Raw genomic sequence first — 27,918 nt, 5'->3', positions numbered from 1 at the left:
AGTGAAAAATTCAGAAAAGAAAGCATTTGAAACATGGTTGGAAAGGCTAATAGGAAGTATTTTATTATCAAGTATGTTAATATTTTACATAATTCACATATTTTTAATAAGATAGAAGAAAATTCACATTTTTGTTGGCCATTTTCTCCTAAAACAAAGTCACAGAAAACAATGCTACCCCTCCCTCCCAATGACAGTAAAATATTTAAAATTGTTTTTCAAGGAAAGATGATATATTGGTAGGTGAGCTACTCTAATTAATGGAGAATGAAGCAAAAGCTCATAAAGAAACCATCCTTAATCTTAGTTTCCAAAGCACCAAGCCAAGAACAAAAAAGCTAAAGGGGCACAAATACAGCATCACAGAACAACAGAGCTGGGAGGCAATTTAGAAAATAAGCAATTTAAGTGAGTAAGGGATTTTCCTAAGGTCATATGGAGCTGGGGCCAGCACACCACATTCCAGTTCAGGCTTATTCCTCTAAAAGCATAAGAAGTATAAGAAGTTGCTGTTTCCAAATGTAATCTTACATATTTACAGAAATTATATTTCTCAAAGAAAGGCTTTCTCCTAACTATATCCCATTCCTTAAAAGTTCTCTGTGAGCTAAGAGATTCCCCAGATTGCCTGACTTCCACTCAAGGTTCTTCATTGCCATTCAAGTGCTAAATTTATTCTCTATTTCCTTTTATTAATAATGTTTCCTTTATGTAGCTGTATAATAGAGCTAATAAGACTACATATTCAATAGGTTTTTTTATGAAGATTAACTGTGTTCATGCATGTCAAGTGCTTAAGACAGAAAGGATTCTTTAAATCTGAGCTATTATCCCCACCATGCAGGTTGTGTCCTTAAAAAAAAACTGATCTGATCAGATTTTGTGCAACACTGAAGACTGAGTTTCCTTAAACTTTAATAAAATCTCTATCTTCAGATCAAAATTAGGAATATATTATTACTGTTTAGAAGACTTCTTCAATAATTCATTCCTGTGCAATCTATATACTCAGAAATCCCCAAAGCCTTAGATATTGCCACTATTAATACAGTCTATAACCAAGTTAATATGAGATATAAAATCTCATTCTCAGCTTCAAGATCAGCAAAACTTCTTGCCTTCCCCATTTTAACACTGGCAGCAGAAAACATAGTGCGCAACTTTGAAAATCAGCTCTAACTATGGTTCAACTTTACCTACAGCAGCCAAAAGCTACCAGGAGATGAGATATACCTGAAGGTCATATTATTAAAATCCATACTCCCTCCACAATCTCACCTCAGACAATTGCTCCAACTATCTCTCTCCTTACGCCTACCCTGTCCTTCCTCTGGCCTCAAAGCACCCCATTTACCATCTCAAGTTAAAGAGATTGCTTTGTTCCCCAAGCACAGTTCCAGCTTTCCTACCTACAAATGTTTGCTCAATGCTCTTTCCTCCAGCTGAAATGCCTACTGCTCCTCCCTAATTATCATTTAAGGTCCATTTCTCCCCCTTATCGAAAGCAGTTATCTCTCTCTCTCCTCTAATTTTCAATGACATCTGATCTGAGCTTATCTCACACTGCCTGGTAATACAACTATCTGTATATGTCATCTTCCTTACTAGACTGAGGACATGATCAGCAATTTCAGTTTTAGATTTCTCAATAATCTCAACATGGTAACTTGTTTATATAATAGACACTCAATATGCAATTGCTAATGAGTATATTAATTTCCACTAGACTAATAAAGTCTTGTTTGCTGGAAATCAGGCTTTAAAAACCTAAAGAAACTAACAATTAATGTATCCTTTGTAGATAAATTGATATCAATTGTTAAACCACATAAATCAAACATGCCCCCAAGAATCTTATCAAACTTTTCCTCTTCACGCTGACCATCGTCAGATGATAAGATAGTTTGTGCTTGAGTTCATTCATAAATTTGGAACTCAAAAAAACTTCACTTGCACCCAAGCCCACAAAAGCCATGAGATCAGTGTACCTGATTTTATTTACTCAGTGAGCCAAACCACCATGTATAACAACATTCAGAAGTACAATTTCAGGTGCCAAAGCTCATCTAGCCCCCTGCACAAACGGCAACAGGATTGTAGATTCCTATCTTCCTTCCCTTTCAATAACCCTGCCACAAATTACCAGGAAAAAGGAAAGCAGTTCCTCCAGTTCCGTAACACTGGCATCTAAAGCTAGGAGAGCAGCTAATAAACGGGAGGAAAGGGGATCCTAAAATCAGGATCTGGGGAGGAGAAACCAGAGTCTATCAAGATAACTCCTGTCCTTACAAGACATTTAAGGGCTCTCTCTCCAACCTCATCTCCCTCTTACTCTCATTAACACTTTACATTCCACCATACAGCACTACTTAAAGTTTTCCCCAAACACATCAAAATGCTTTCTTGCCTCTGTGTCCCTAAATGTGCTAATCTATTTAGGAGGAATCCCTTTGTCCATCTGGCAAATCACTGTTCATTCTTAAAATTCTTGTTACCTCCTCTACGAAGCTGTCATTAACTCCTTCAAAATTACTCCAGCCCCTACTTTGATACTTTATGTAAATAATATTACGCATTTATCTCAATTATTACAATTATTTGTTTACACATTTTCAACATCAGATCTCATGTTCCTTTTAGAGTAACGATTAAATGCCATTCATTTTTACATTACTTTCTAGGCCTTGATCACTTTTCCTCAGCACCCCATTTAATGCTTCTAACCAGGGGTTTTGCCAGCACTGTTCAATTCAACAGAACTCAATCTCAGAACTTTCACCCCATATTCTTGCTCATAGAACAAGCAAAAGATTTTAATACAGTTTCCTAGATAATTTTACTAAAATAACATGAAATTTTAAAAAAAGATTTGCTCTTATAATTCTTTTTTCCACTCAGGCCTTCTCCAAGAAATATAAAGTCACACAAAATAAACTCTTGAGTCTGTAGGTACACAAATGAATTAAGATTTATCTACATTACACATTCAAAAAAAATTAATTTGGATTTCCATAAGCAATTCACCACAGACAAAATGGGCATAGGTGAAGTAGGTAGTAGAAAGAAGCCAATCAAGGTCAACATCCAGTTCATTATAGCCTATTAAAGACATATACTTCATTTCTATCTTTCTTTGCACTTTACAAGTTTTGCCAATATCTTATAACAAAAAACACAAGCATTTAGCAAATAAGGCCTATAGCATTCTGCTATCAGGTGTGAACTATCACAGGTAACACAAAGTCTAAAATCAAAGACTGCCTGGAATTCACTTACAACAACCATACATTAGCAAATAATACTCATAACAGGGGAAAAAAAGAAAACAAAAACAGAAGAAACATTTGAAATCAAATATACTAATATTAAGTAGGTCCTGGAATAAATAATATTTTAAGTGTGTCAAACTACCCTAATTTTATATAATCTAACTCTGGAAATTTACTTCTTAACTTCCATAATTCCTCACATTTTCAACCAATAAATAAAAATTTACTTCATCATGGGAACAGAAAGAAGTTTAAACAAACAACTACTACTTATAGCAAAGGCATTACCCCTACAGTAATCTTTCTCTTCCTTTATGGAAAAAATCCTAAAACGTTCTTTGATAACACATTAGAAACCCCTCATGGAAATTTCATCCCTCCTTCATTCTTTCAGCATCTTTTTATTACATACTTGCTATATGCTCTATTTAGCACAGTAAAGACGACACACAAGGGTTTTCTGTAAACACTTATAATTATAGAAGCTATACGTACCCCAATGTCCACTGCAGCACTATTTACAATAGCCAGGACATGGAAACAACCTAAATGTCCAACAACAGATGAATGGATAAAGAAGATGTGGTACATATATACAATGGAATATTACTCAGCCATAAAAAGAAATGAAACTGGGTCATTTGTAGAGATGTAGATGGACCTAGAGTCTGTCATACAGAGTGAAGTAAGCCAGAAGGAGAAAAACAAATATCGTATATTAACGTATATATGTGGAATCTAGAAAAATGGTACAGATGAACCTATTTGTAGGGCAGGAATAGAGATGCAGACATAGAGAACAGACATGTGGACACAGGGTGGAAAGTGGAGGGTGGGATGAATTGGGAGATTAGGTTTGACATAAATACATTACCAAGTGTAAAATAGATAGCTAGTGGGAACCTGCTGTATAGCACAGCAAGCTCAGCTCCATGCTCTGTAACGACCTAGATGGGTGGGATGGTGGGGTGGGAGGGAGGTCCAAGAGGGGGGATATAGGTATACATATAGCTGATTCACTTCATTGTACAGCAAAAACTAATACAACATTGTAAAGCAATTTTACTCCAATAAAAAAAAGAAGTAGTACAAGTCATTATGGAGAAGTACAAGATACTATGGAAACATACACACCATTCTGTATAGATAAAAATTACTGCTTATGGACACCCATGCAATTGTGTATTATCTCTTCACACATTTAAAAAGGTTGTTGGATTAGATTAATTAGTCCATTCAGTTGAAAAATGTTTGACTTGAATTTTCCATAGTCAATGAACTATTACCAGTACTGGAGAATGCCATCAAGGAAAATTTTTTCTCCCTCACTAATCTCTATTTCCACATTACACAGAGGTAGCAGAGTTGTATCCCATGTAAACCTCAAAAGAAGGGGAAAAACTCAAATATCCTTCATTTTCCTTAACGTCACCTTGTGTCCACACACCATATATAAAAATTAACTCAAAGCTGATCAAACCTAAAAGAGCTAAAACTCTTAGGAGTAGGTGAGGTGTAAATCTGCGTAAACTTGGATTAGCCAATGGTTTCTTATTATACCAAAAGCACAAATATTCAAAGAAAATATAGACAAACTGAACTTCAAAATTAAAAACTTTTGTGCATCAAAGGACACTATCATTTATTTAAAAAATTATGAATCACTATGTTGTATACGTGGAACTAATATAATATTGTAAATCAACTATACTTTGATTTTTAAAAGGGCAGGGGGAACACTATCAAAAAAGTGGAAAGACAAGACACAGGATGGGAAAAATATTTTCAAGTCATATAAGGATCTAGTATCCAGAATACGTAAAGAACTCTTCTAGCATTCCAAATAATAAAGAACCAAATTTAAAATGGGCAAAGGATCTGAATAGACATTTTTTCAAAGATATACAAAGGGTCAATAAGCTCAACATCATTAACAAGATGTTTAACATCATGAGTCATTAGGGAAATGCAAACCAAAATCATGATATATACTATATATATATATATTTAACTAGGACGACTACGATGAAAAAAAAATTTTTAAATACCCTGAAAATAACAAGTGTTAGCAAAAATACGGAGAAACTGAAACCTTTATACATTGTTGTTGGGAATGTAAAATGGTGCAGCTGCTGTGGAAAACAGTCTAGTAATTCCTCAAAAAGTTAACATATAACCACCATATGACCCAGAAATTCTTCTCCTTTGTACATACCCAAGAGAACTGAAAACACATGTTAACACAAACACTTCTATACAGATGTTCATAGCAATACTATTCTTCCTGGATTTAAAGGGATAAACAACCCAAGTGTCCATCAATGGATGAATGAGCAAAATGTGGTATATCCATACAAGGGAATATTATTAGGTTATAAAAAGAATGAAGTGTTGTTACATGCTACAACATAAATAAACCTTGAAAACATTATGCTAAGTGAAAGAAGCCAGACATGAAAGGCCATGTATTGTATGATTCTACTCATATGAAATGTCCAGAATAGGAAAATCCATAGACAGAAAGTAGATTACTGGTTGCCAGGGAATGAGGGTGGAGAGATGGGGGGAGTGATTGCTAACAGATAGGTGGTTTCTTTTTGGGGTGGGGGGAAACGTTCTGTTATTAGATACTGGAGATGGTTGCACACAACACTGTGAATATATTTTATGTTATGTGAACTACATCTCAATTTAAAAATTGCATTAAAAAAATCACTTTGCCTCACAATCCCCCTTTTCACATTAGCTTTGGATTAAATGACAATATCTCAAATCAGTCAATACCATGCATGATAATAAATTTCTGCAAACAACTGTTTCTAATACACCAAAAAGGTCTGCAAATCCTCTCCGGTGTGAATACCACCCTATTTACTTTTTGGTATATATTTGAATTACGATAAGATTTTTGCATATTAGATGTACTTAAAATGTTACATTTGTATTTCTCAAGCTTCCACAGGATAACGAACTCTGTTACCAGCACATAAAAATTTTAACATACATACACACACACACACCATGACCCTTGTTTCCAGAGCTTATAAATCACATGAGGAGATCTATAATCAGCAGAAACATGTACATTAAAATACAGCAACTGAGGGGCTTCCCTGGTGGCGCAGTGGTTGAGAATCTGCCTGCCGATGCAGGGGACATGGGTTCGTGTCCCGGTCCGGGAAGATCCCACATGCCGCGGAGCGGCTGGGCCCATGAGCCGTGGCCGCTGAGCCTGCGCAGCCTGTGCTCCGCAACAGGAGAGGCCACAACAGTGAGAGGCCCGCGTACCGCAAAAAAAAAAAAAAAAAAAAAAATACAGCAACTGAGTATACCCTATGAAGTCACCTGTAAAGTATACCTGCAATCTTTAGTGAGGGAAGAAGTTTGGAAAGAGTATCTAGCTTCCTCAACCACTACTTGAAAGAAATGTCCCTTGAGTAAAATCAGGGCCCCTAGCAAGCTTTCAAGTACTAAGTTTATGACTATAAATACCAGCACCGTTTCAGAAATCACTGCTGGAATTCCAAGCATTCAGAGAAGACTTGCAGCAACTCCTACCAGCCCCTGGAATGAACTGATGATCTGGATTTAGTGGTCTATCATGGCCATCACTACTTAGCACTCCAACCTTTGCTTACCCTACAAGGCTTCGTTCTAAAACGGTCATTTCTTTTCTTTTGCATCTTGACGTTACCTATTACGTGTACTTTAGGCCATCACTACTACTACTCCAACTTTGGCTTCATACCTCACAAGGCTTAATTCTAAAACAGTCATTTCTTTTCTTTTGCATTTTGACATTATCTATTAAGTGTACTTTATCCTAAAGTGAGGCTGCCATACAGTTATATACTGGAGGCACCCTGCACATAGATTATAATGTGATCAGCACCTCCTAGAGTTGTACAAGGAAGCAGCTCTGATAAACATTTCAAATCTAATTCTGGTACCCTGTTTAATTCTTAAAATTAATTTCTACTTTTAAGACCATATCCTCAAAAAACATGCATTTGAATATAGTTTTCAAACTGAGTAAATGTAACCAAGAAACTTTTTTTCTTTGCTATAACAATACTTTGGAAAAACCACATAATACCTAAACAAAACTAAACCTCAATGCCTCATAGGTGCCATAGCAATTTGTTATAATCTTTTTTATCAATGCTACTGAATGACTTCATATATAATTTTGTAACCAGGTGATTACCATTCACTGCAACTAAGATAATGGCCATAAAAACATTATTAAAATATCTACTGGAATAGATCTCTACGGTGTGTCCATACATTGTTCATGGAATAGCCTAAGCTGTGACGGGAGATTATGTGTAATCATTCAGTACTTACTGGGCATCCAAAGGGCCACTGATTAGGTACTTTGAGAAGAGACATAGAACAGCACAAAAAAGAACAGTTCCTATTCACAGAGAAAACACACATAAACCCAATATATACATAAAAGCATAATACTGAGTACAGTTTAATAAAAATATATATATATGTAAACTTTAAATGGTGATAATAATGTTGGACTGACAGAACCAGGGGGAGTTATTCAGTAACGTCTTTAGGAAAGAGGTTACTTTAAAGGTGAATGTTAACAAAAGCAAGTTAGTTTAAAGAAGATTTAAAAGGAAGGATGCATCTGTACTGACAGAGAGGTGAAGGTATTTTGTGTCCAAGGAATGGGATTTGCAAAGGCTGGCTAATAGTTTGAGGGTCAAGAACTTATTTTGGTTCAACTGGTACCTAACCTGCTTGGCTGAAAAGAAATAGCTTAGATATATTTAAAACAAAACAAAACAAGTGAGGAAAAATAGATCAAGAGTCTCAATTAATGATGGACTCTATCAAGGCCTTTTAGGAAAAATTACATTATTACTGTTAGAGACTCTTTTTGCCCCCCAGAAGTCTCCTTTCCAAGTCACACAGCACATTCTTTCCAATCTACTCAACAGTATGACATAATCAAAAGATCACGTCACATCTCTTCCTCAGTCCTACAATGATTGGCCCACTGTTACCCATCAAATCAAATCAAAATTACTCTGAGAATTTAAAGGACCACTTACATCTAGTTTCTCTCTGAGTATTCTTTTCTCCCCTCTTCTAAACACCCTTCCTTAGAGTTGAATTTTTTTAGTCTCAGAACCTTTACAATCTTAAAAATTGAAGACCCCAAAGAGCTTTTGCTTATGTGGTTTTTCTCTATTGGTATTTACTGTGTTAGAAATTAAAACTGAGAAATTTTTAAATATTAATTCATTTTAAAATAATAAAATTCATCATATGTTAGCATTATTCATAAAAAATAACTGTATTTTCCAAAACCAAAATTTAGAACAGTGGCATTGTTTCACATTTTTTTCCAAAACTCTTTACTATCTGGCTTAATAGAAAACAGTTAGATTTTCATATCTGCTACTACATTCAATTTGTTGCAGTATCACAGCCTCTGGAAAACTCCACTGTACAATAGTGGAAGAATGAAAATGGAAAAGGAAAATAATGTCTCAGCATATGAATATAATTTCGATTTCACAAATACGCTGAAGGGGTCTTGGGGACTCCCAGGAATCCCCGGACCACACTTTAAGAAACAGCCATGAATAGATAAACATGGTCTATTCATTCTCTAGAATAGAAAATCATTACATAAAAAGTTACACTAAAGTGAAAGCCAGACCTGATGCTAGACTACCTGGGTTCAAATCCCAGTTCTCTTCTTCCTGGCAATGTGACCTTGGGCAAATTACTAAACTCAGTGCCTTAGTTTCCTCTTCAGTAAAACGGTGATAATAATAAAATCTCTTGGACTTCGGTGGTGGCACAGTGGTTAAGAATCCGCCTGCCAATGTAGGGGACACAGGTTCGAGTCCTGGTCCAGGAAGATTCCACATGCTGCAGAGCAACTACTACTGAGCCTGTGCTCTAGAGCTCATGAGCCGCAACGACTGAGCGAGCCAACATGCCACAACTACTGAAGCCTGCACGCCTAGAGCCCATGCTCTGCAACAAGAGAAGACACTGCAATGAGAAGCCCACGTACTGCAACAGAGAGTAGCCCCCACTCGCTGCAACTAGCGAAAGTCTGCACGCAGCAACGAAGACCCAACACAGCCAAAAATAAATAAATAACTTTAAAAATAATAATAAAATCTCTCACAAAGTTGTTGAAAGGAATAAACAAGTTTATAAATGCAAAGTGTTCAGTAATGTGAGTGCCCAGCACAAAGTAAGCATAAACATTTGTTAAATAAATATAAACACAACCTAGGCATAAACACAAAAAACACGTCTAGCTGTGAGTATTGCCACTATGTTCTAATGTAACTTGAGAAATCCTTAATATTCTGATAACCTGGCAAATTACAATTCTGAACATAATTTTTAATACAAAGGTTTAAGTTCATTAAAATTCCCTTTTAAAGGAATATCATTAGTAAATTGTAACTGCCTACAAACAATTCTCTCCATGAAGAGAACCATATACACAGTGAATACACAAAATTCTGAAAGATCAAATCCAAAAATTTCAATTCTCTAGAGAAATATATAAAGCCATTTAACTGGGAACATACTGAGACAGAACACAAAGTAACGGAAATGCCACTTCAGCCACCAAAAGAACAGGAAAAGCAAATATTAAGCCTTTACTTTGAAAATCTAACCCTACTTCTTCTTGGTAGGGCTCTAACCTCTTGCCAAGAAGTCTGTAAGTTTATTTTACTTGCTTCTTTGACTTTAAGGGCAAAATCAAGGAACTAAGCACTTTGAAAATGAAGAAAACAGAAGAGACTTTATGTATTAGGGTGAACTTTCACATTAAATATTCTAAATGATAATCAGAGTCAAAATAAAGTATTTTATTCAAATTAAAGCAATTCTGATGACTAATTAAAATCAATTATTTTAAACAAATTGGTGAACTTTCACATTATTTAAATTAAAGCAATTCTGATTAGTTAAAATAAATTAATGTATTTTTAAAACATCTGGGGGGGGCTTCCCTGGTGGCGCAGTGGTTGAAAGTCTGCCTGCTAATGCAGGGGACACAGGTTCGAGCCCTGGTCTGGGAGGATCCCACATGCCGCAGAGCAGCTGGGCCCGTGCGCCACAACTACTGAGCCTGTGCTCTAGAGCCCGCAAGCCACAACTACTGAGCCCAGGTGCCACAACTACTGAATCCCGCATGCCTAGAGCCCATGCTCCTCAACAAGACAAGCCAGCACAACGAGAAGCCCACACACCGCAACGAAGAGCAGCCCCCACTCACTGCAACTAGAGAAAAGCCCGCACACAGCAATGAAGACCCAACACAGCCAAAAATAAATAATAAATATTTTTTAAATTTAAAAAGTAAAGTGGAAGAGCTTAAAAAAGTTAAAAAAATAAAACATCTAATTAAATATCATACAAGTGCTTTACAACTCAAATGAGAGGAAAAAAAGCATGTCACTTCATAATGAAGTTTCACTTCTTTTCCGTTGAAATTAAATTCTAAGACATCTTTTAAAATTATTCAGATATATAAAATATATAAACATAAAAAGCACTGCTACAAGGATAAAAAATAGATGAATAAAGTCTAAACAGTATTTCTTAAAGTAACAAGTCCACCAGTGAAGCCTAATTACTTTACAAAGAAATTTTAGAATTAATTTGCTAGTTACAAATAAGGCAGCTACCGAAATGGCTATAGGTAAAATTCTCTTCAGGTTGCTCTTTTAAAATACATACTATTCAGAAACATAACTAAATATGTCAAGGAGGAAAAACTTATATTTGTGGAGTTCTACTATATACCTCCTACATTTGACATAAGTAGTCAAATCTTGCTATTACCACTTTGATGACTCAATTACCATTTTTTTTTGTATTTCAGAACTATTAAAGTAGTAAGGGACAGAATAGGTCAACTAATGAAAATGAAAATATAAATCATACGATTAATTCTTATGGGAAAGAACAGTAAGCCCAAACATAACTATGAAATAATTGTCCATTTGGAAAGCCCCAGTTACCTTATTTCTAAACAAGCGCCATCTAGGGGCAGATCTTCTACTTACTATCTTCCTCACAGGTACCTTCTTTCAAATCAGATCCCAGTTACCAGATACATTCTTGACAATACGCAAACTAAGCACCCATTGGATATCATTAACTAAGACATTAAAAATCAATAATTTGCTTAGAAAGATAATTATTTTGGGTGCATGTCAATATTTTATATGTATTTTCAGTGGTTATACAAACCACTTACCCAAACACAAATTCCACCCTCTACATATTCAAAACATTCACAAATTCTTACTTAAAAAAATATGTTTCCACAATTAAAATTAGGCAGAGTCTAGAGCCATTACACAACACACAAATACCCACACCGTATCTACCTTAGAGATATGCTTATAACGGATACTTAATAAGAACATGATCTTGATTTTGTTATACAGAATGCAAGGCAGATGGTGGCTGAAATGAAGTGTCCCTTGAAATTAACTGTAAAAAATATGGATATAAAAGTGAAAACATTAGCGCCATTAACATAATATTTCATCTCAGTGAAACATGCCCCAACATAAATGTCCAAGGAAAGTAAACAAGTATAGAAAAAAGTGCTCTTGTCAAAAAAAACAAGAGTAAAGGTTGTGAAATCAGGTAAGAATGTTTTTACTTTAAGAATTTATAAATTTTAAAACTCTGTTCTGGGCTTCCCTGGTGGCACAGTGGTTCAGAATCCACCTGCCAATGCAGGGGACACGGTTTCGTGCCCCGGTCTGGGAGGATCCCACATGCCGCGGAGCAGCTGGGCCCGTGAGCCATGGCCGCTGAGCCTGCGGGTCCGGAGCCTGGGCTCCGCAACAGGAGAGGCCACAGCAGTGAGAGGCCTGCGTACCGCAAAAAAAACCACAAAAAAACAAACAAACAAAAAAACCTCTGTTCTGTCTGTACTTCAACCAATAACGTTTTAAGTATTCTATACCCTCTTTAAATTTAGTTAGAGATGATCTTCTATGCATATGACTTGCCTCTCCCATAGCTATGAGAAAGGATTAAATTAGATAATGGTTAATAAGTGCCTGGCAAACTGAAGTCCTTCAAATACAAGGCTGCTATTCTTCTATCTTGATTATGGCCATTAGAGGCCTGAAATTAAATGCAAACCATGTTTAGTTTCAAAAATATGTTTCAGGTTTGACAACTCTTTTCATAGTAGGGACACTACTTAACATTATTATCTACTGACCCCTATAAGCAAAGCAAAAGCTCTTTCTTAAACAAGTATACAATGTAGTATGAATTAAGCCATAATTCATGGATTACAATCATCATTTCCTAATATAGACAGATTTTGGCGAAGTACACAGAAACCACCTCCACACTCTAAAGGCTTATAAGAAAAAGCAGTCCTAAGCATATTTTTGTTAAATACTAATATTTAAAAAATGAAATCATTTTCATTAGGGTCAACTAATTAGGCAACAGTTTCTCAGTATATTAAAAGGCGCAAGAGAACTAAGCCTTCACTAGAAAGAAAAATTCCTAAAAGAGGAAAAATTGTATCTACATTAAAGACTTAAAAGTCCATGATGTCAAAACCCAGAACTGTTTGTGAAAGCCTTTTCAATTTCCTCAAAGTATGTTAAAGTGTGTGGGCGAAGAAGGTGTTTACAAAAACCACTCATTGGTCAGACTTAAATTTATTCCATTAGTGGAACTGGTTATAAGGGTGTTTTAAACAACAATATAAAGAAAATAGTATTTTTTAAAAATTGTATTTTAAAAATAGTATTTTAAAAACCTCATAGAGTAAGTGGCTCCTTATTCATACAGATTTTTTTTAAAAATCAAACATTACCAGGAATATTCAGGTTCTAAATGGGAATTTATAAACACAGCAGTGGTAGAGAAAAAGACTACAAATGTGAGATTATCCATATACCAAACTTAATCCCAGTTCTTATCTGCAGCAGCTTCCATTACAAGAGAAAAGGCTAACATTCATAAAACCACAAGCAAGTCTCACTCTCCTAAATTTACCTAGCCTATTTTCTGACCTTTTCCACAATGTGTTAGAACTGCAACATTTGAAATAAGACAAGAACCTTTAAAAAGACTTTTAAAAGTGGTATCTATTCGTGTTATAAGTTATCATTTTGAAGGGAGAGATGAGGATAACAGTTCACAAAGTCACAAGTAGTTTCTTCAACGCCAAAAACAAACAAACAACAAAACCAACCTAACAAAAGAATTAACAGTGTTAGGGCAAACCATAGATTGGGTAGAGCAAGCCAAGTAGTCATTTGAAGAGAAGTAAACAGTAGAAACGTCTACTCCAAATATCAGACAATCAAAAGAGGTACTTAACGGCTTCATAATGTATTTAAAAGAATTTTCCATTTATAAATGTGTCACCATTTAAATATATTCTGAATTCTTTAAAACAGTCAAGGATTGATAGTTAACAAGCAGCCTCCATGAACCGCACATCAAAAGAAGAACCAAGCAATAATGATGCTTTTTTAAACTTTTCCACAAGGAAGGAATAAGTCACAATGAATAATGGGTTTGTCTGTAGCAGTAACTTGTTCTTATTTTCAGTAATTCCTGAGCAAAGTGTCTTGGAAGAATTCACATTTTGTACATTTTTTTAAAAAGCGCAAACCTTACGGCCAAAGTCCAAACGAGAACTCAAAACAGGACTCCCGTCAGTGAATTCCCTTTCAGGACATGCTCACTCTTGCTTCAAACAGTAAAGCAAAGTAACTTTCACGTAGGATGAAGTCAGTCAGGCTTATGTGTCCAGTAGCCATTTAAAAAAGGAACTTATCTATTACAATGCCTTTTTCCCTACGTTTCCCTGAAAAGTTTCAGGTCAAAGCTCCATTGAGTCAAAGCTTGAGTAATCCACTGATCTTTGTACCTTGAGGTAAAGGAGTGGAATAAAAAAGGAGGATATTACAGGTAGCTTCCAGGTTTGGAAAAAGTTGGGAGGAGTTAGCTCTAGTAATTGTAGCTAAGTTAGTGAATGGTGTAATATCATGCGTTTAAGAAAAACTAGTTCCTCAAAAGATAACCAGCATAAATTAAAACGGAGTCCAAACTCAAGCATCACCAAATATCTTTTTACCAGTTTTTTAAAGGATGTATGTTATTTGTAGATTTGATTATTAATCTATTTTGAATTCCAATAGTCTACGCTTCACTCAAGCTTCTGAATTCAAACCGCCAGGCTTAACAGCTCTAGGAACTGATACCAAAAGCAGCAAACCCTTTTCCATATCCCCATTAGAAAAAAGAAAGGGGGGGGGGGTGACTGACATTCACAAATTATCCCAGTCAAAAGCATGAAAATACAATGATTAAACCCCACCAGAGGTGATTAAAAATCCCGGCGTTCCACAAAGCTTTCCCCACACTAACAGAATCCCTTTACTTTCACGCCCACGAAGAAAGTAGTCAGGGGAAAAAAGTCGGATATTGAGTATGATATTTACAATGAGACGAAGGAACTTAAGATACAGAGGCAAAGAAAGGTAACCCAAAGGGCGGGGGGGGGGGGGGGAGGTGGACGAGAAAACCGGGAAAGGAAGGGACAGAAGAGGCTAGTGGAGCAAAGGAAGTGGGAATCACTTCAAGGGAGGCGGCCCTCAGGGTTGCGGAGAAACAGGGATCCGGGCCCACGGAACCGGGCGTTTACGGAAACCCGAAGAAGGCTAGTGGGGAAACAATAGGGCGGTGAGGCCGGGAGCAAGCGGGGAGACGCTCAGGAGAGGGCGGCTAGGCAGCACGGGACGGGTGGGAAGAAAGAGTAGAAGGCTGCAGCAGACAGAGGCGGCCGGGAGGTGAGGGGCTAGGTGGAGAGGCAAGTTGGCCGGCTGTAATGTGTATCGCGGAGCACCGGGCAGAGAAGCCAGGGTCCCCTAGGAACCTGGAGGGGAGTGGCTTGTCAGGGATTTTTAGACAGGGAACGGAAGCCGTGAAGGCAGGTGTGATGGAAGCAAAAAGAACACAGCTCGGATGAGCACAGGACCCGCCGCGCCAGAGAAGATGCAGGGAGGGAAGAGGCAGCTGAAGCGGGGAAGAAAAGAGATGGGGAGAAGGACGCGGGTCGCGGGGGCAGCGGTCGGCTTCACTCACAGTCCAGGTGCTTTTTCTTGGGCCCCATGATCTCGTGGGTCGTGGCCTTGCATACTGTCTTGGACACGGCGGACCCGGTGACACTGTGTTGGGCGGCGGTGATTCGGTCCGTCAAGCTCTGGCCGGACATCTCTGCGGCTCCTCCGCCACCCCTCCCGCTCGGCAGCCGGCGGGGACTGGGACCCCCAAGCGCCGGAGGACCCCCACCCCCCCTACCCCCACCGGCTCCTTCTCCGCCTGCCGGCCTGGGGCGGGGCTCAGGGCCGCGCGCTGCCACCCAGCCCAGAAAGAACCGGCTCTTGTCACCCGCGGGGTCAGGCACGATATCGGGCACTCCCCTGCCCCCGCCTCAGCTCAGCCCACCCCCTCCCTGGTCAGCTGAAGCCGGGCAGGGCAAAAGGGACAGGCAGCTGCAGGAAAATGGCGGCGCCAGGCTCCTCCTCGGAGCTTTCCGGGCTGCCCCGGGTCACGTGACTCGGGCACCGCCCCTCCTCCGTCTCCCGCCCCTTTTCCCTTCTCTTTCCTCTTCGACGCAGGCCCTCCCTCGCTCGGCGAGGGAAGAGCGGGGCGGCGCCCGCGCGTTACGTGATGGAACCCGCCCGGCGGGCGCAACAGGAGGCTCCCCCGCGGGGGCAGTGCGCGGCCCGCCGCGTCACGTGATGCTCCCTGCTAACAGGTCGCCCGAGGCTGGGCTCGCTGGGGTCACGGAGGGGGAGGGGGGAGGCGGGGCGAGGGACGTATGGCTTCTCCCTTCTCCCCCCACAAGGGTGTCCTAGTGTCTGTGGTTGAAACCAACGGCTCCCCACAGAGGAGGTGCAGCTACCTTCACAGCTACCCCTGAGCAAGGGGGTGTCAGAGCTGCTTGGGCTTTCCTAGCAGAATCAAGAATGTGTTTAGGGAGGCCCCCAAAACCATCCTCCTGGCTTTAATGAAAAGGAAAAGGCTTCCGTCGGCCCATTCTCGGAGGCTGTCAGCAGGCCTCTCCCTACAGTGGGTATTGAAGCTCTCCCTGCTTACTTACCCCAGAAGGGTTGGGGGTTTTTTCCCCTTTTCTTGAGAGGCTTGGAAATGTCACCTGTTTTTGTTTATCTCGTCCCTGAAAACTTGACACATTGCTGCCAGTCTAAATTTGGATGCTAATGGGCCAGTATTTTTTCTCTAGGGTGTCAAATAGGACAGGAAACACATAGCTTCACTGGAATTTGAAAAGGGAAGTAGTACGATGATGTCAACAGAGATTAGCTGACCCTACAAGGCTGACTGCTGTGGTGATTAAAGGTCCAGACCATAGAAGGAAGTGAGAAGGTAGTAAGTGGAGAAGTCCCATTCAGAGAATCCAGACATCACTACCTGCCATCTCCCCTGGTTTAGTCTTTGTTCTCTTTGGCCTCTTTTTCTCTTGCGTAAGCCAGATTTTCAGGGAAAGAAGACACTTGAAACTGTCCTGTGGGCATTTTAGAGGAATTATTATATCCTGTGAATCTATTCTATGAGATCCAGGTCTATTTCACAATGTCTTTTAAAATGTTAAAATGCCCCACTTTCAACACAAGTTTAAGGATAAATTTTTAAATCTCCATGAATGTTAAATTACCATGATAGTCCTATGTAATCTTGCTAGTTTCAAATGAAATGCTAACATACTCAGAAAGTCTGTGTACACCATCTGCTAGCCAAGTCCAAAATACTGTGCTTCAATCTGGTGACTCTCAAAAGATGCAAAGCTAATGGTTAACATTTTATGTATCATCATGAATTTTGTGGTCTCCTCCCATTCCCTTTCCCCCCTTTTTTTTTTCACTATGGCTGGTGAAAATTTGCAACAGCATGCTTTTGCCAAGAACATAAAGTGCTTAAACCAGCAGGCTTCATCTGTGTCAAGCCAGCCCCAAATTTCTCAAAACTGTAATGACTTCCTTCAGTGCATCTGCAATCCATCTGCAGTTTGGTGCCGAGTTTGCTGCCCTGTGTCCATTGGGCCGTGGAGTTACCCAATTCTTAAGACCTCCTTACTATTCTTCTGCGGGTTCCACTTAATAAGTTAACAGGTGGCCTGAGCTTCTGCATTGGTAGACCCCCTGCTGAGGTCAACAGGAGCTAAATCAGTAGCTAAATATTTCATCTTTAGGGAAAATGTAAAAGTTATTCCTAAACACACAGAAGGCAACGTGTATTTTTTGCACTACTATGAATGACATTCTAGGAAGGTATTTCACCATTACTTTTACCAAAGAGATTCTTACAAACCACCATTATTCAAATAACTGTAGACATGTTCACCTTATAAATAAACTAGCTTCTGTTAGAAATATCACTGTACTTTTTTTCAAGGGTGTATTTTAGAAGTTTCTAAATATGTAAAAAATTAGTGTCAATCAATTGTTAGGGTCCCCTAAATTAAAAAGTATATTGTAAAAAAAAAAAAAGTATATTGTAGAGAGGTGTGAGGTACAGGGGAGGGAACAACCGTTTTTTGAATGCTTTCTATGTGCTAGGAACACTACGTGAATTTTTTCATTTAGTTCTCATTACTATAACTCTAAAAAGTATTGTGCCACTTAATACAGGGAAGAAAAAAGTCTTAGAGATTAAATGCTTATATAATTTTTCTCTATTGCTTAAAAAAAAAATTCTTAGAAGTCCCAGAATCCCACAAATACTCAAGTGCAAGATTTAAAAACTCATTGTCTTTCCATTACTTTATCTAGATTCTTTAGGCAAGACTTGAAGCAACTACCATATATATTAAATTCATTCAACAAATACTTCTTGCCTGCATACGCTGTGCTAGGCATTGCTAGGTGCTGATGTAATAATGTGTGACGCAAACATGGTCTCTGTTCTCAGAGTTCTTACACTATTTTAAATGGCAACAGAGGAGAAAAATAAGTGGGGAGAAGAAAATATGCTGCACCTGAAGAATCTTTATGATGTCTGTAACTTTAAGAAAATGAGGGAGAAAAAGAATATGGAAGAGGAGATTGATCAGAATTTTTACCCTTTATTATTTCAGTTAAGCCCACTCCCAAATCCAGAGTCTACCAGTTCCCTACACCCACTCTTCTTAGACATTAAGGTTATCTAAATTGTAATCTTTTGACATTCTGTTAGCTAAGCTGACATGAACAACTTGGCAACCGCTTCATCCCTCACCTTTCAATGTTTATGTTTCCTGATGCTGCCAAATCAGTTAAAGATCATAATCTTATATAACCTTACACAAAGGTAAGGACTTTTCTCTGAATGTAGCTGAGCTCTCTTGCTAGAACCTCCAAGCAAGGACTTCACTTCCTTATTCAGACTCGCAGCATACACCCTTGTGATAATAATAATTACATGCAACTGTGTTGATTACTTACCCTATGCTAAGCACGTTACATGCATTATCTCAGTTAAACCCTAAGACAACCTCATGACCTGAAGTGGCAGAGACACCTCTGAATTCCCCAAAGTCTGTTTCCTTTTCTCCTGAGCGCACATACTATGTTTCCCAGCCTCTCTTGTGATTAGTTGGGGTCAATACACAATAGACTGTGGACAGAAACAATGAAAGCTGTTTAAGTTTTGGCCCACAAAACCTCTAAAACCTCCTACACATGCGCCATATTCTCTTTCTTTCCCTACCTACCAGCTGAATGAAGATTTCAAAGAATCTAGAGGAAGTCAAAACTGCAAAATAGAAGAAGCATGGGTCCCCAAATTAGTCCTCGAAGGAATCCTGCCCCAGAGAACTGCATGACCAGGAACACCGGTATTGGATTTTACTTGTTTTATTAAATTATGCCTCTAAAATTTTAATGCTGTGTGTTATAGTAGTAATTAGCTACCCTACCTAATGCCCTTCTTTTCTCTCCATTTTACTGATGAAGAAATTGAGGCTTAAGAAAATTTAAGTAACTTGCTTAAATTTGCTCAGCTATTAGGTAGGGGAGCAAGGATTAGATCTCAGGTCTGTCTGACTTTAGAGCTTGGGCTCTCACTGCTTGAGATCCTCGTGATACTATTTTATGTACTTCTAAAAACTTTATTAAAATTTTAATACACACTGCTTCACCTAGCATGCAGAAAAGACAGAAATCAGGGTGACCACCAGGTTCTCTCCCATATGTGAGACTGTCTTACTATCTTTAACTCATTCCTGCCACATTATCCTTTCTTCCAGGTATATTAATTCTATAATTTCAATATGACTTTCAATGTATTTGGGCCTTTTATACCTCTTGAAAGATGACATGTGGACTAGCTCTTTAATCCTTCTCTTAAAAAGAAAGACTAACCAAACCTTGACCCTGAATCATCATCAAAAACTCTCTAATTATGAAGCAGAATAAAAATAGGATACCTGTGCTGTTAAGGTACCTGGGGTCCATTCTTCTCTGTAATATAAAGAGGCTGAATCAAGTAAAAATGTATTCGAGCATGCAACACTGAACTAAAAGATCAGAGTTTCAATGTTAATGGTAAAATTAGGATATTAAATTTTGACCAGTAAATATCACTAAAATTAAGGAGATTTATTAATTCATTTGAGGCAATGGGAGAAATACCAGTTTGGAGTCAGACACACTTAGGTTCGAAACTCTGGGCAAGTTATTCAGTTTCATCGTATGTAAAACAAGGGTAGTAGCATATATCTTACAGATTTCTTATCAGGATTAAGATAATGTACATTTGTAGCCTTTATTTAGATTCCATGTATAAGCGATATCATGTGATATTTGTCTTTGTCTTACTTCACTCAGTATGACAATCTCTAGGTCCATACATGTTGTTGCTAATGGCATTATTTCATCCTTTGTTATGGCTGAGTAATATTCCATTGTATTTATGTACAAATGAACTTATCTACAAAATGGAAATAGAGTTACAGATGTAGAAAATAAACTTATGGTTACTGGGGGTAAGGAGTGGGGGAGGGATAGACTGGAAGATTGGGATTGACACATACTACTATATATAAAATAGATAACTAATAAGGACCTACTGTATAGCACAGGGAACTCTACTCAATACTCTGTAATGGCCTACATGGGAAAAGAATCTACAAAAGAGTGGATATATGTATATGTATAACTGATTCACTGTGCTGTACATCTGAAACTAAAACAACATTGTAAATCAACTATACCCCAATAAAAATTTAAAAAATAAAATAATGTGCATAAAAACTAGTACAGTGCTTGACACACAGTTGTCACTCAATGAATAAAATCATTCAACAAACATTTGCTCAGAATTTACTATGGGCAAAGCCCTCTACTAGAGTCTCAGGATGCAGACAAAATGTTAGATTAGACAAAATGTTAATGCAATGTACAATTAACCGTTGAACAACATGGATTTCAACTGCGCAGGTCCACTTATACGTAGATTTTTTTCAATAAATACATACTATAGTGCTACATGATCCCTGGTGGTTGAATCTGCAGATGCAGAGGTAGGACTGTAAAGCTATGCATGGATTTTTGACTTGACAGTGGGGTGGGAGATGGGGGCTAACTCTTGCCTAGTTCAAGGGTCAACTGTATTAAGTAATATGGTAGAGGTATGCCTAGAGTACTATTAGAACAAAGAGAGATGACACCTAGTTCTTCCTGATGGGATCAACGAAGGTTTATCAGGGACAGTGACACATAAACAGACTCTTGAAGGATGATTAGGAATTGTGAAGGAATCAAAGAGAAGTTATTGCAGGCAGAGGAAAACCACATCTGCAAAAGAAGGAGCCATTTGGGGACTGCAAATTGTTATATACGGCTGAAACATAGTGTATGTGAGGTTTTTATTTATTCAGTCAATCAACGAGTAGTTATTGAGCACCTACGTATGCTGAATAGTGTTCTAGGTCCTGAACACACATCAGTGAACAAAATAGAAACGTTTTCTGCCTTCTTGAATGGTGTGTATATTCAAGTGGGGCATATAACAAATAAATATGAAACAGATGCAGGGAGAGAAGAGCGCTATGAAGAAAAATTAAGCAAGGTAAAAGAATCGAGAGGACTTTAAATTGGATGATGACAAGGGAAAGCCTTTCTAAGAAGGTGACATGTGACCCGAGTGGATTGTGGGAGTCAGCGGTGCAAATATTGGGGAGTTCATTTTGCATAAAGGGAACAATGAGTACAATGTCTCTCAGACAGGAACAAGGTTAACTTGTTTGTGGAACAGTAAGGACAGTGTGGCCACCAAAGAGAGAGTGAAGAGAGAAAGATTCAGGAAATGATCCCAGAGATATGACCAGATTATGAAGGGCTTTATAAGGCATGTTGAGGAATCTAGGTAACATCTAGAGGTAGATGTCCCATGAGAAAAGACAGCCCTAGGTCCTTGGAACAACTAAAGACTGCATGAAGTAAGCTGTTTCCAACCAAGACAGCTGGAACAAGACCCCATTTGTTGCCATGTTCTTCTTTGTACCTGTATCCCCTTGGGTTTGCATCTTTATCTTCTCAGCTATTTTCTTCTCCCACTTCAGGATTAAGGTCCAAGATAGCTAATGGCTATCTGTGTCCTTTACTCATGGTATCCCCAAGACCTGTATTCCTCATACACTAGTAAGGTTGAATAAACCCTACCCAGATTAAAGGGCAAAAGAAACTTGATTACATAAGGAAAGTCCAAATAGATTGTCACATGCTTTCATTGTTCAGTTTTCAAAATCTAAGAATATGGCTTTCAAATGCCTTTCAAACTCTAATAATTTTTGTCTTAGTGTCTGTCTGCATAGCAGTTACCAGATATATGATCTTCAGAGTCTTAAATGCTGCTGCACAGCTACTGCTAACACTAGATGATTTACAAATGATCATCCAACAAAAAGAACAAGAAAGCCTGATACTTATAGAGGTCAATATGACTACCATGAAAAATTCAATACGTAATTGCAACTTACTAAATAGCAGTGCAGATCTGGATTGATCACCTCCCCAGGAAAATAATCGTCTTTCTTTCGACTTAGGCTGCAGATTGACCAAAAGAATGGGGACTGAGAAATGAAGCAAAAACTAATGATTTGCAAAATGAAATGAAGCAAAAACTGAAATGATCCACTGTACCATTCCATGATATGTAATAAAAACTATTTAAGCTCTTATTGTTTTAACACCAGCTTATTTAGGCCCATTTGTAACAATATAAGACCACAAATAAACTGATTTAACTGTAACTCTGCACAGATTCATAGGTTCTAGTAATTCAATTACTTTACAAATTCTAACCAATTCCTGCCTAGGCTACTAATATCCACCTCAAAGGCAGTCTATGGTTAATCCTATAAATATCTTCCCCTTACCACCCCCTTTTGAGACGTTATTGAGACTCTGTTACTGTGATGCTTCCCCTTATTAGCAACTTTAACAAATCCATGTTTTTATGATGAAATATTTTTCTCATGATCTTTGTATGGAATGTGGCAGACTTAATCATATGCCCCACAGAGGTGTCCATGTCCTAATTCCCAGAACCTGTGAATTTGTTATCTTACATGGTAAAAAGGATGTAGCAGATAAGATTGAGGATGGAGAGATTATTATCTGGGTGGGCCTGATGTAAAGGGTCCTTATAGAGGGAAAGAGGAGGTCAGAGGGAGAAGAAGGCTATGTGACAGGAGAAACAGAAATTGGAGTGATGTGACCACAAGCCAAGGAATGCCAGTCACCTCTAGAAGCTGCAAGAAACAAGGAATGGGTTGTCTCTCGAGCCTTCATAAGGAACCAGCCCTGTTGTCACCTTGAAGTGAATTCTGGAGGTTACAGATCTAAAATAAGACAACAGAATAAATTTCTATTTTGCAAGTCACTGAGTTTGTGGTAATTTTGTTACAGTAGCAATAGGAAACTAATGCAGAGAACTTTGGCAGGAATTTGGATTTTATTCTAAGTGAGATGAGAAGTCATCAGATGGATCTCAAAAAATATATATATATATTTTTTATGTACATTCTTGCTGTGTGGAGAACAGAATTTAGAGCAAGATAGAAGCAGGGAAATTAGGAAGGAATTGCTTTAGACAAGAAGAGCAGTCAGTGACAGTGACTCGGATTAGAGTGGAAGGCATGGAAATGAACAGTAGATAGATTTAGGTATATTTTTAATGTAGAATCAACAGAATTTGCTGGTGGCTCAAATGGTGGGGAGAGACTCTAAGGACAGTGACTCAAGGGAAAGAGATTATACAAGGATGACTTCTAAATTTTGGCCTGAACAAGTGGGTGAATGCACAATAGGGGCAGATGAAGCTGGAATGAAGATAGTAGGCAGGTCATGAAGAACCTTGTATGCTGTGTTTAGGAATCTGGATATTGTCCTGAAGGCAAAGGGAATGCACTGAAATATTATAATCACAGGAATTGGATGGAGGTCTAACTGACCTTTGTGTCCCTTTCATTTTCTTAGTTCGATTAATACATTAAAAGATGTCCCAAAGCCATAAACCGTTATTCCATCTCTTTCCTCATTCTCTACCTGTGTAATGCTTTGGTTTTAAATTTAATTGAAGCCTTGTTATGAGAAAAGTTATCAAGAAAGTTCTGAACAGCTAAGCTTTGCATTTTATGGTCTGCACTGGGCCTGATTTACAGAAGTCTGATAGATTAGAAAACAAAAAGCTTATAAAAATAGTTGTACTTGTTCATAACACTTAGCCCAAGGGTAGATCAAGGGAAAACTGGTTGGTGGGTAGAGGGCATTGTGGCAGTGGCATTAGAGAGGGGAAGAAGGAGATAGATTCTAGAGATATGAGGGAAAATGCATAGAACTTGATGAAGAGATTGCATGAAATATGCAAGGGAGAACACAAAGTAAAGGTTGATTCCTAGGTTTCTGATGGGGTTCATCTGGATACATCATGATTCCAGTTACTGAAAAGGAGGAACCTAGAGGGAGAGGAAGTTGGGAAGATGGCAGGGAGAGAATGATGCATTCAATTTGGATATAATTTATTTTTTAACTAATAAAATTGATATTTTAAGAGCAGTTTTAGGTTCACAGCAAAACGGAGTAGAGAGTACAGACAGTCCCCATACACCTCTGTCCCCACACATGCACAAACTCCCTCACTGTCGATGTCCACAGCGGTACATCTGTTACAACCGATGAGCCTACACTGACACATCATTATTATCCCAAGTCTAAAGTTTACTTTAGTGTTCACTCTTGGTGGTGTACATTCTGTAGGTTTGGACAACTGTATAATAACAAGTATCCACCACTGTAGTATCATAAAGAGAAGTTTCTGCCCTAAACATTTTTGTGCTCTCCTTTTTTATCCCTTCATCCCCGCCCCCAACCTCTGTCAACCACTGATCTTTTTACTGTAGTTTTGCCTTTTCCAGAATGCCATATAGTTGGCATCATACGGTATGTAGCCTTTTCAGAGTTGCTTCTTTCACTTAGTGATATGCATTTAAGGTTCCCCTATGTCTTTTCATGGCTTGATAGCTCCCCTTTTTTGGTGCTGAGTAATATCCCATGGTCTAGATGTACCACAAGGTACTTTTTCATTCACCTACTGAAGGACATCTTGGTTGTTTCCAAGTTTTGGTAATTATAAATAAAGTTCTATAAACATCTGTATACTGGTTTTTGTATTTTGTATAGACATAAGTTTTCAATTCATTTGGGTAAATACCAAGGAGCACGATTGCTGGATTGTATGGTATTAGTATGGTTAGTTTTGTAAGAAACTGCCAAACTGTCTTCCAAAGTGTCTGTACCATTCCCACCAGCAATGAATGAGAGTTCCTGTTACTCTACATCCTCACCAGCATTTAGTGTTTTCATTGTTCCGAATTTTGGCCATTATAATAGGTGTATAGAGGTATCTCTTTGTTGTTTTAATTTGTAATTCCCTAATGACATACGATGTTTAACATCTTTTCATATGCTTACTTGCTATCTGTGTATCTTCTCTGATGATGTACCTGTTCTGGTGTTTTGCCCATTTTTTAAGTGGGTTGTTTGATTTCTTATTGTTCAGTTTTTAAAGTTTTTTGTATACTTTGAATAAGTCCTTTAATCAGATGTGTCTTTTGCAGATATTTTCTCCCAACCTGTCGCTTGACTTCTTTCTCTTGACATTGTCTTTTGCAGAGCATAAGTTTTTTATTTAATGAATTCCAGCTTATCAATTTTTTTTTCTCTCGTCGATGATGCCTTTGGTGTTGTATCTAAAAACTCATTGCCATACCCAAGGTTATTTAGGTTTCCTCCTATGTTATCTCCTATGAGTTTTATAGTTTTGCATTTTACATTCAGGGCTATGATTCATTTTCAGTTAATTTTTGTGGCAGGTATAAGGTCTGTGTCTAGGTCTTTTTGTTTTTGCATGTGGATGTATTCCAGTACCATTTATACAGAAGACTATTTTTGCTCCATTGTATTGCTTTTGTGCCTTTGTCACAGATCAGTTAACTATGTTTATGTGGCTGTATTTCTGGGCTCACCATTCTGTTCCATTGACCTATCTGACTATTCTTTAGCCAATACCACACTGTCTTGATGACTGTAGTGTTATAGTAAGTCTTGAAGTTGGGTAGTGTCAGTTCTCCATCCTTGTTCTTCTCCTTCTACATTGAGTTGACTTTCTGGGTTTTTTACTTCTCCATATAAACTTTAGAATCAGTTTGTCATTGTCCACAAAATAAGTTGCTGGGATTTGGATTGGGATTGAAAGGAATCTATAGATCAAGTTAGGAAAAACTAAAATCTTGACAATACTGAGTCTTCCTATTTATGAATGTGGACTATCTATTTATTTAGGTTTTTAAAAAAATATCTTTCACTAGAGTTTTGTGGTTTTCCTCATATCAACATTATACATATTTTGTTAGATCTGTACCTAAGTATTTCACTTTTCTAAGTGCTAATGTAAATGATAATGTGTTTTCAATATCAAATTCTGCTTCTCTGTTGCTGGAATGTAGGAAGGTAGCTGACTTTTGTTTATTGGCCTTGTATTCTACAGACTTACTATAATCACTTATTAGGTCCAGAAGGTTTTTTCTTTTTTGTTGATTCTTTCAGATTTTCTATATAGACAATTGTGTCATCTGCAAACAAAAATATTTTTATTTCTTCCTTCCCAGACTGTATATCTTTTAATTCCTTTTCTTGTCTTCCTTCATTAGATAGTTTTTTTTTTTTTCGGTACATGGGCCTCTCACTGCTGTGGCTTCTCCCATTGCGGAGCACAGGCTCCGGACGCGCAGGCTCAGCGGCCATGGCTCATAGGCCCAGCCCCTCCGTGGCATGTGGGATCTTCCCAGACCGGGGCACGAACCCATGTCCCCTGCATCGGCAGGTGGACTCTCAACCACTGCGCCACCAGGGAAGCCCAGTTTTGTTTTTTTTTAATCTCCACACTTTAAATATTTTACCCCACTCTCTTCTTGCTCATGTGGTTTCTGAGAAGTCAGATGTAATTCTTATCTTTGCTCCTCTATAGGTAAGGTGTTTTTTCCTCTGGCTTCTTTCAAAATTTTTTTCTCTATCTTTGATTTTCTGAAGTTTGGATATGATATGGCATGATGTAGCTTTTGTTTTGTTTTATTGTTTTTTATTTGGCATATATCCTGCTTGGTGTTCTCTGAGCTTCCTGGATCTGTAGTTTCGTGTCTAACAATAATTTGGGGACATTCTCAGGCATTATTGCTTCAAATAATGCTTCTATTCCTTTAGCTCTTTCTTTTCCTTCTGGTATTCCTGTTACACATGTTATACCTTTTGTAGTTGTCCCACAGTTGTTGGATATTCTGTTTTGTTCTTTCAGTCTTTTCTCTCTTTGCTTTTCAGTTTTGCAAGTTTCTATTAGTATATCCTCAAGCTCAGAATCCAGTTATGGGCTTTCCTCTGCCATTTCCAGTCTATTGATGAGCCCATCAAAAGCATTCTTCGGGGCTTCCCTGGTGGCGCAGTGATTGAGAAGTCCATCTGCCAATGCAGGGGACACAGGTTTGTACCCTGGTCCAGGAAGATCCCACATGCCGCCGAGCGGCTGGACCCGTGAGCCATGGCCACTGAGCCTGCACATCCGGAGCCTGTGCTCTGCAATGGGAGAGGTCACAATAGTGAGAGGCCCGTGTACCAAAAAAAAAAGCATTCTTCATTTCTCTTACAGTGTTTTTGCATTTCTTTTTTATTCTTTCATAGTGTTTCCATCTCTCTGCCTACATTATCCATCTGTTCTTGCATGTCATCTACTTCTTCCATTAGATCCCTTAACATTTGAATCATAGTTGTTTAATCATAGTCCCCAGTCTGATAATTCCAGCATCCCTGCCATATCTGACTCTAGTCTGATGCTTGTTCAGTCTCTTCACATTGTGTTTTTACCTTTTTGTATTCCTTGTACTATCTTGTTGAAATCCGGATGTGAGGTACTGAGTGAAAGAAACTCCAGTGAATAGGCCTTTTGTGGTGTGGTGTTAAGGTGTCAGGGGAGGAAAAGCATGCTCTAGTCCTATGATTTTGGGTCTCAGTCTTTTAGTAAGCCTGTGCCCATGGAC

The 27,918-nt window shown here is 38.3% G+C and overlaps 1 protein-coding gene across 2 annotated transcripts in view; it reads right to left on the bottom strand.

Moving 5' to 3' along the window:
* The window catches only part of PICALM (phosphatidylinositol binding clathrin assembly protein), a 106,159-nt gene extending 90,365 nt beyond the window's left edge, over nt 1-15,794 (bottom strand). The window contains exon 1 of one of the 2 annotated variants that reach the window (XM_065882339.1): nt 15,414-15,794. In XM_065882339.1, coding sequence (XP_065738411.1) covers nt 15,414-15,543 — 130 coding nt within the window. In that variant the 5' untranslated portion in view covers nt 15,544-15,794. The remainder of the gene's footprint in view (nt 1-15,413) is intronic. The other variant, XM_065882338.1, reaches the window with a different exon arrangement.
* Nucleotides 15,795-27,918: the final 12,124 nt, after the last annotated feature.

This window comes from Phocoena phocoena, chromosome 8 (assembly GCF_963924675.1).
Source record: "Phocoena phocoena chromosome 8, mPhoPho1.1, whole genome shotgun sequence".
NCBI classification, from domain to species: domain Eukaryota; kingdom Metazoa; phylum Chordata; class Mammalia; order Artiodactyla; family Phocoenidae; genus Phocoena; species Phocoena phocoena.
The sequence above is the reverse complement of the archived record's forward strand: the minus strand, read 5'-3'. Positions and strand labels throughout refer to the sequence as shown.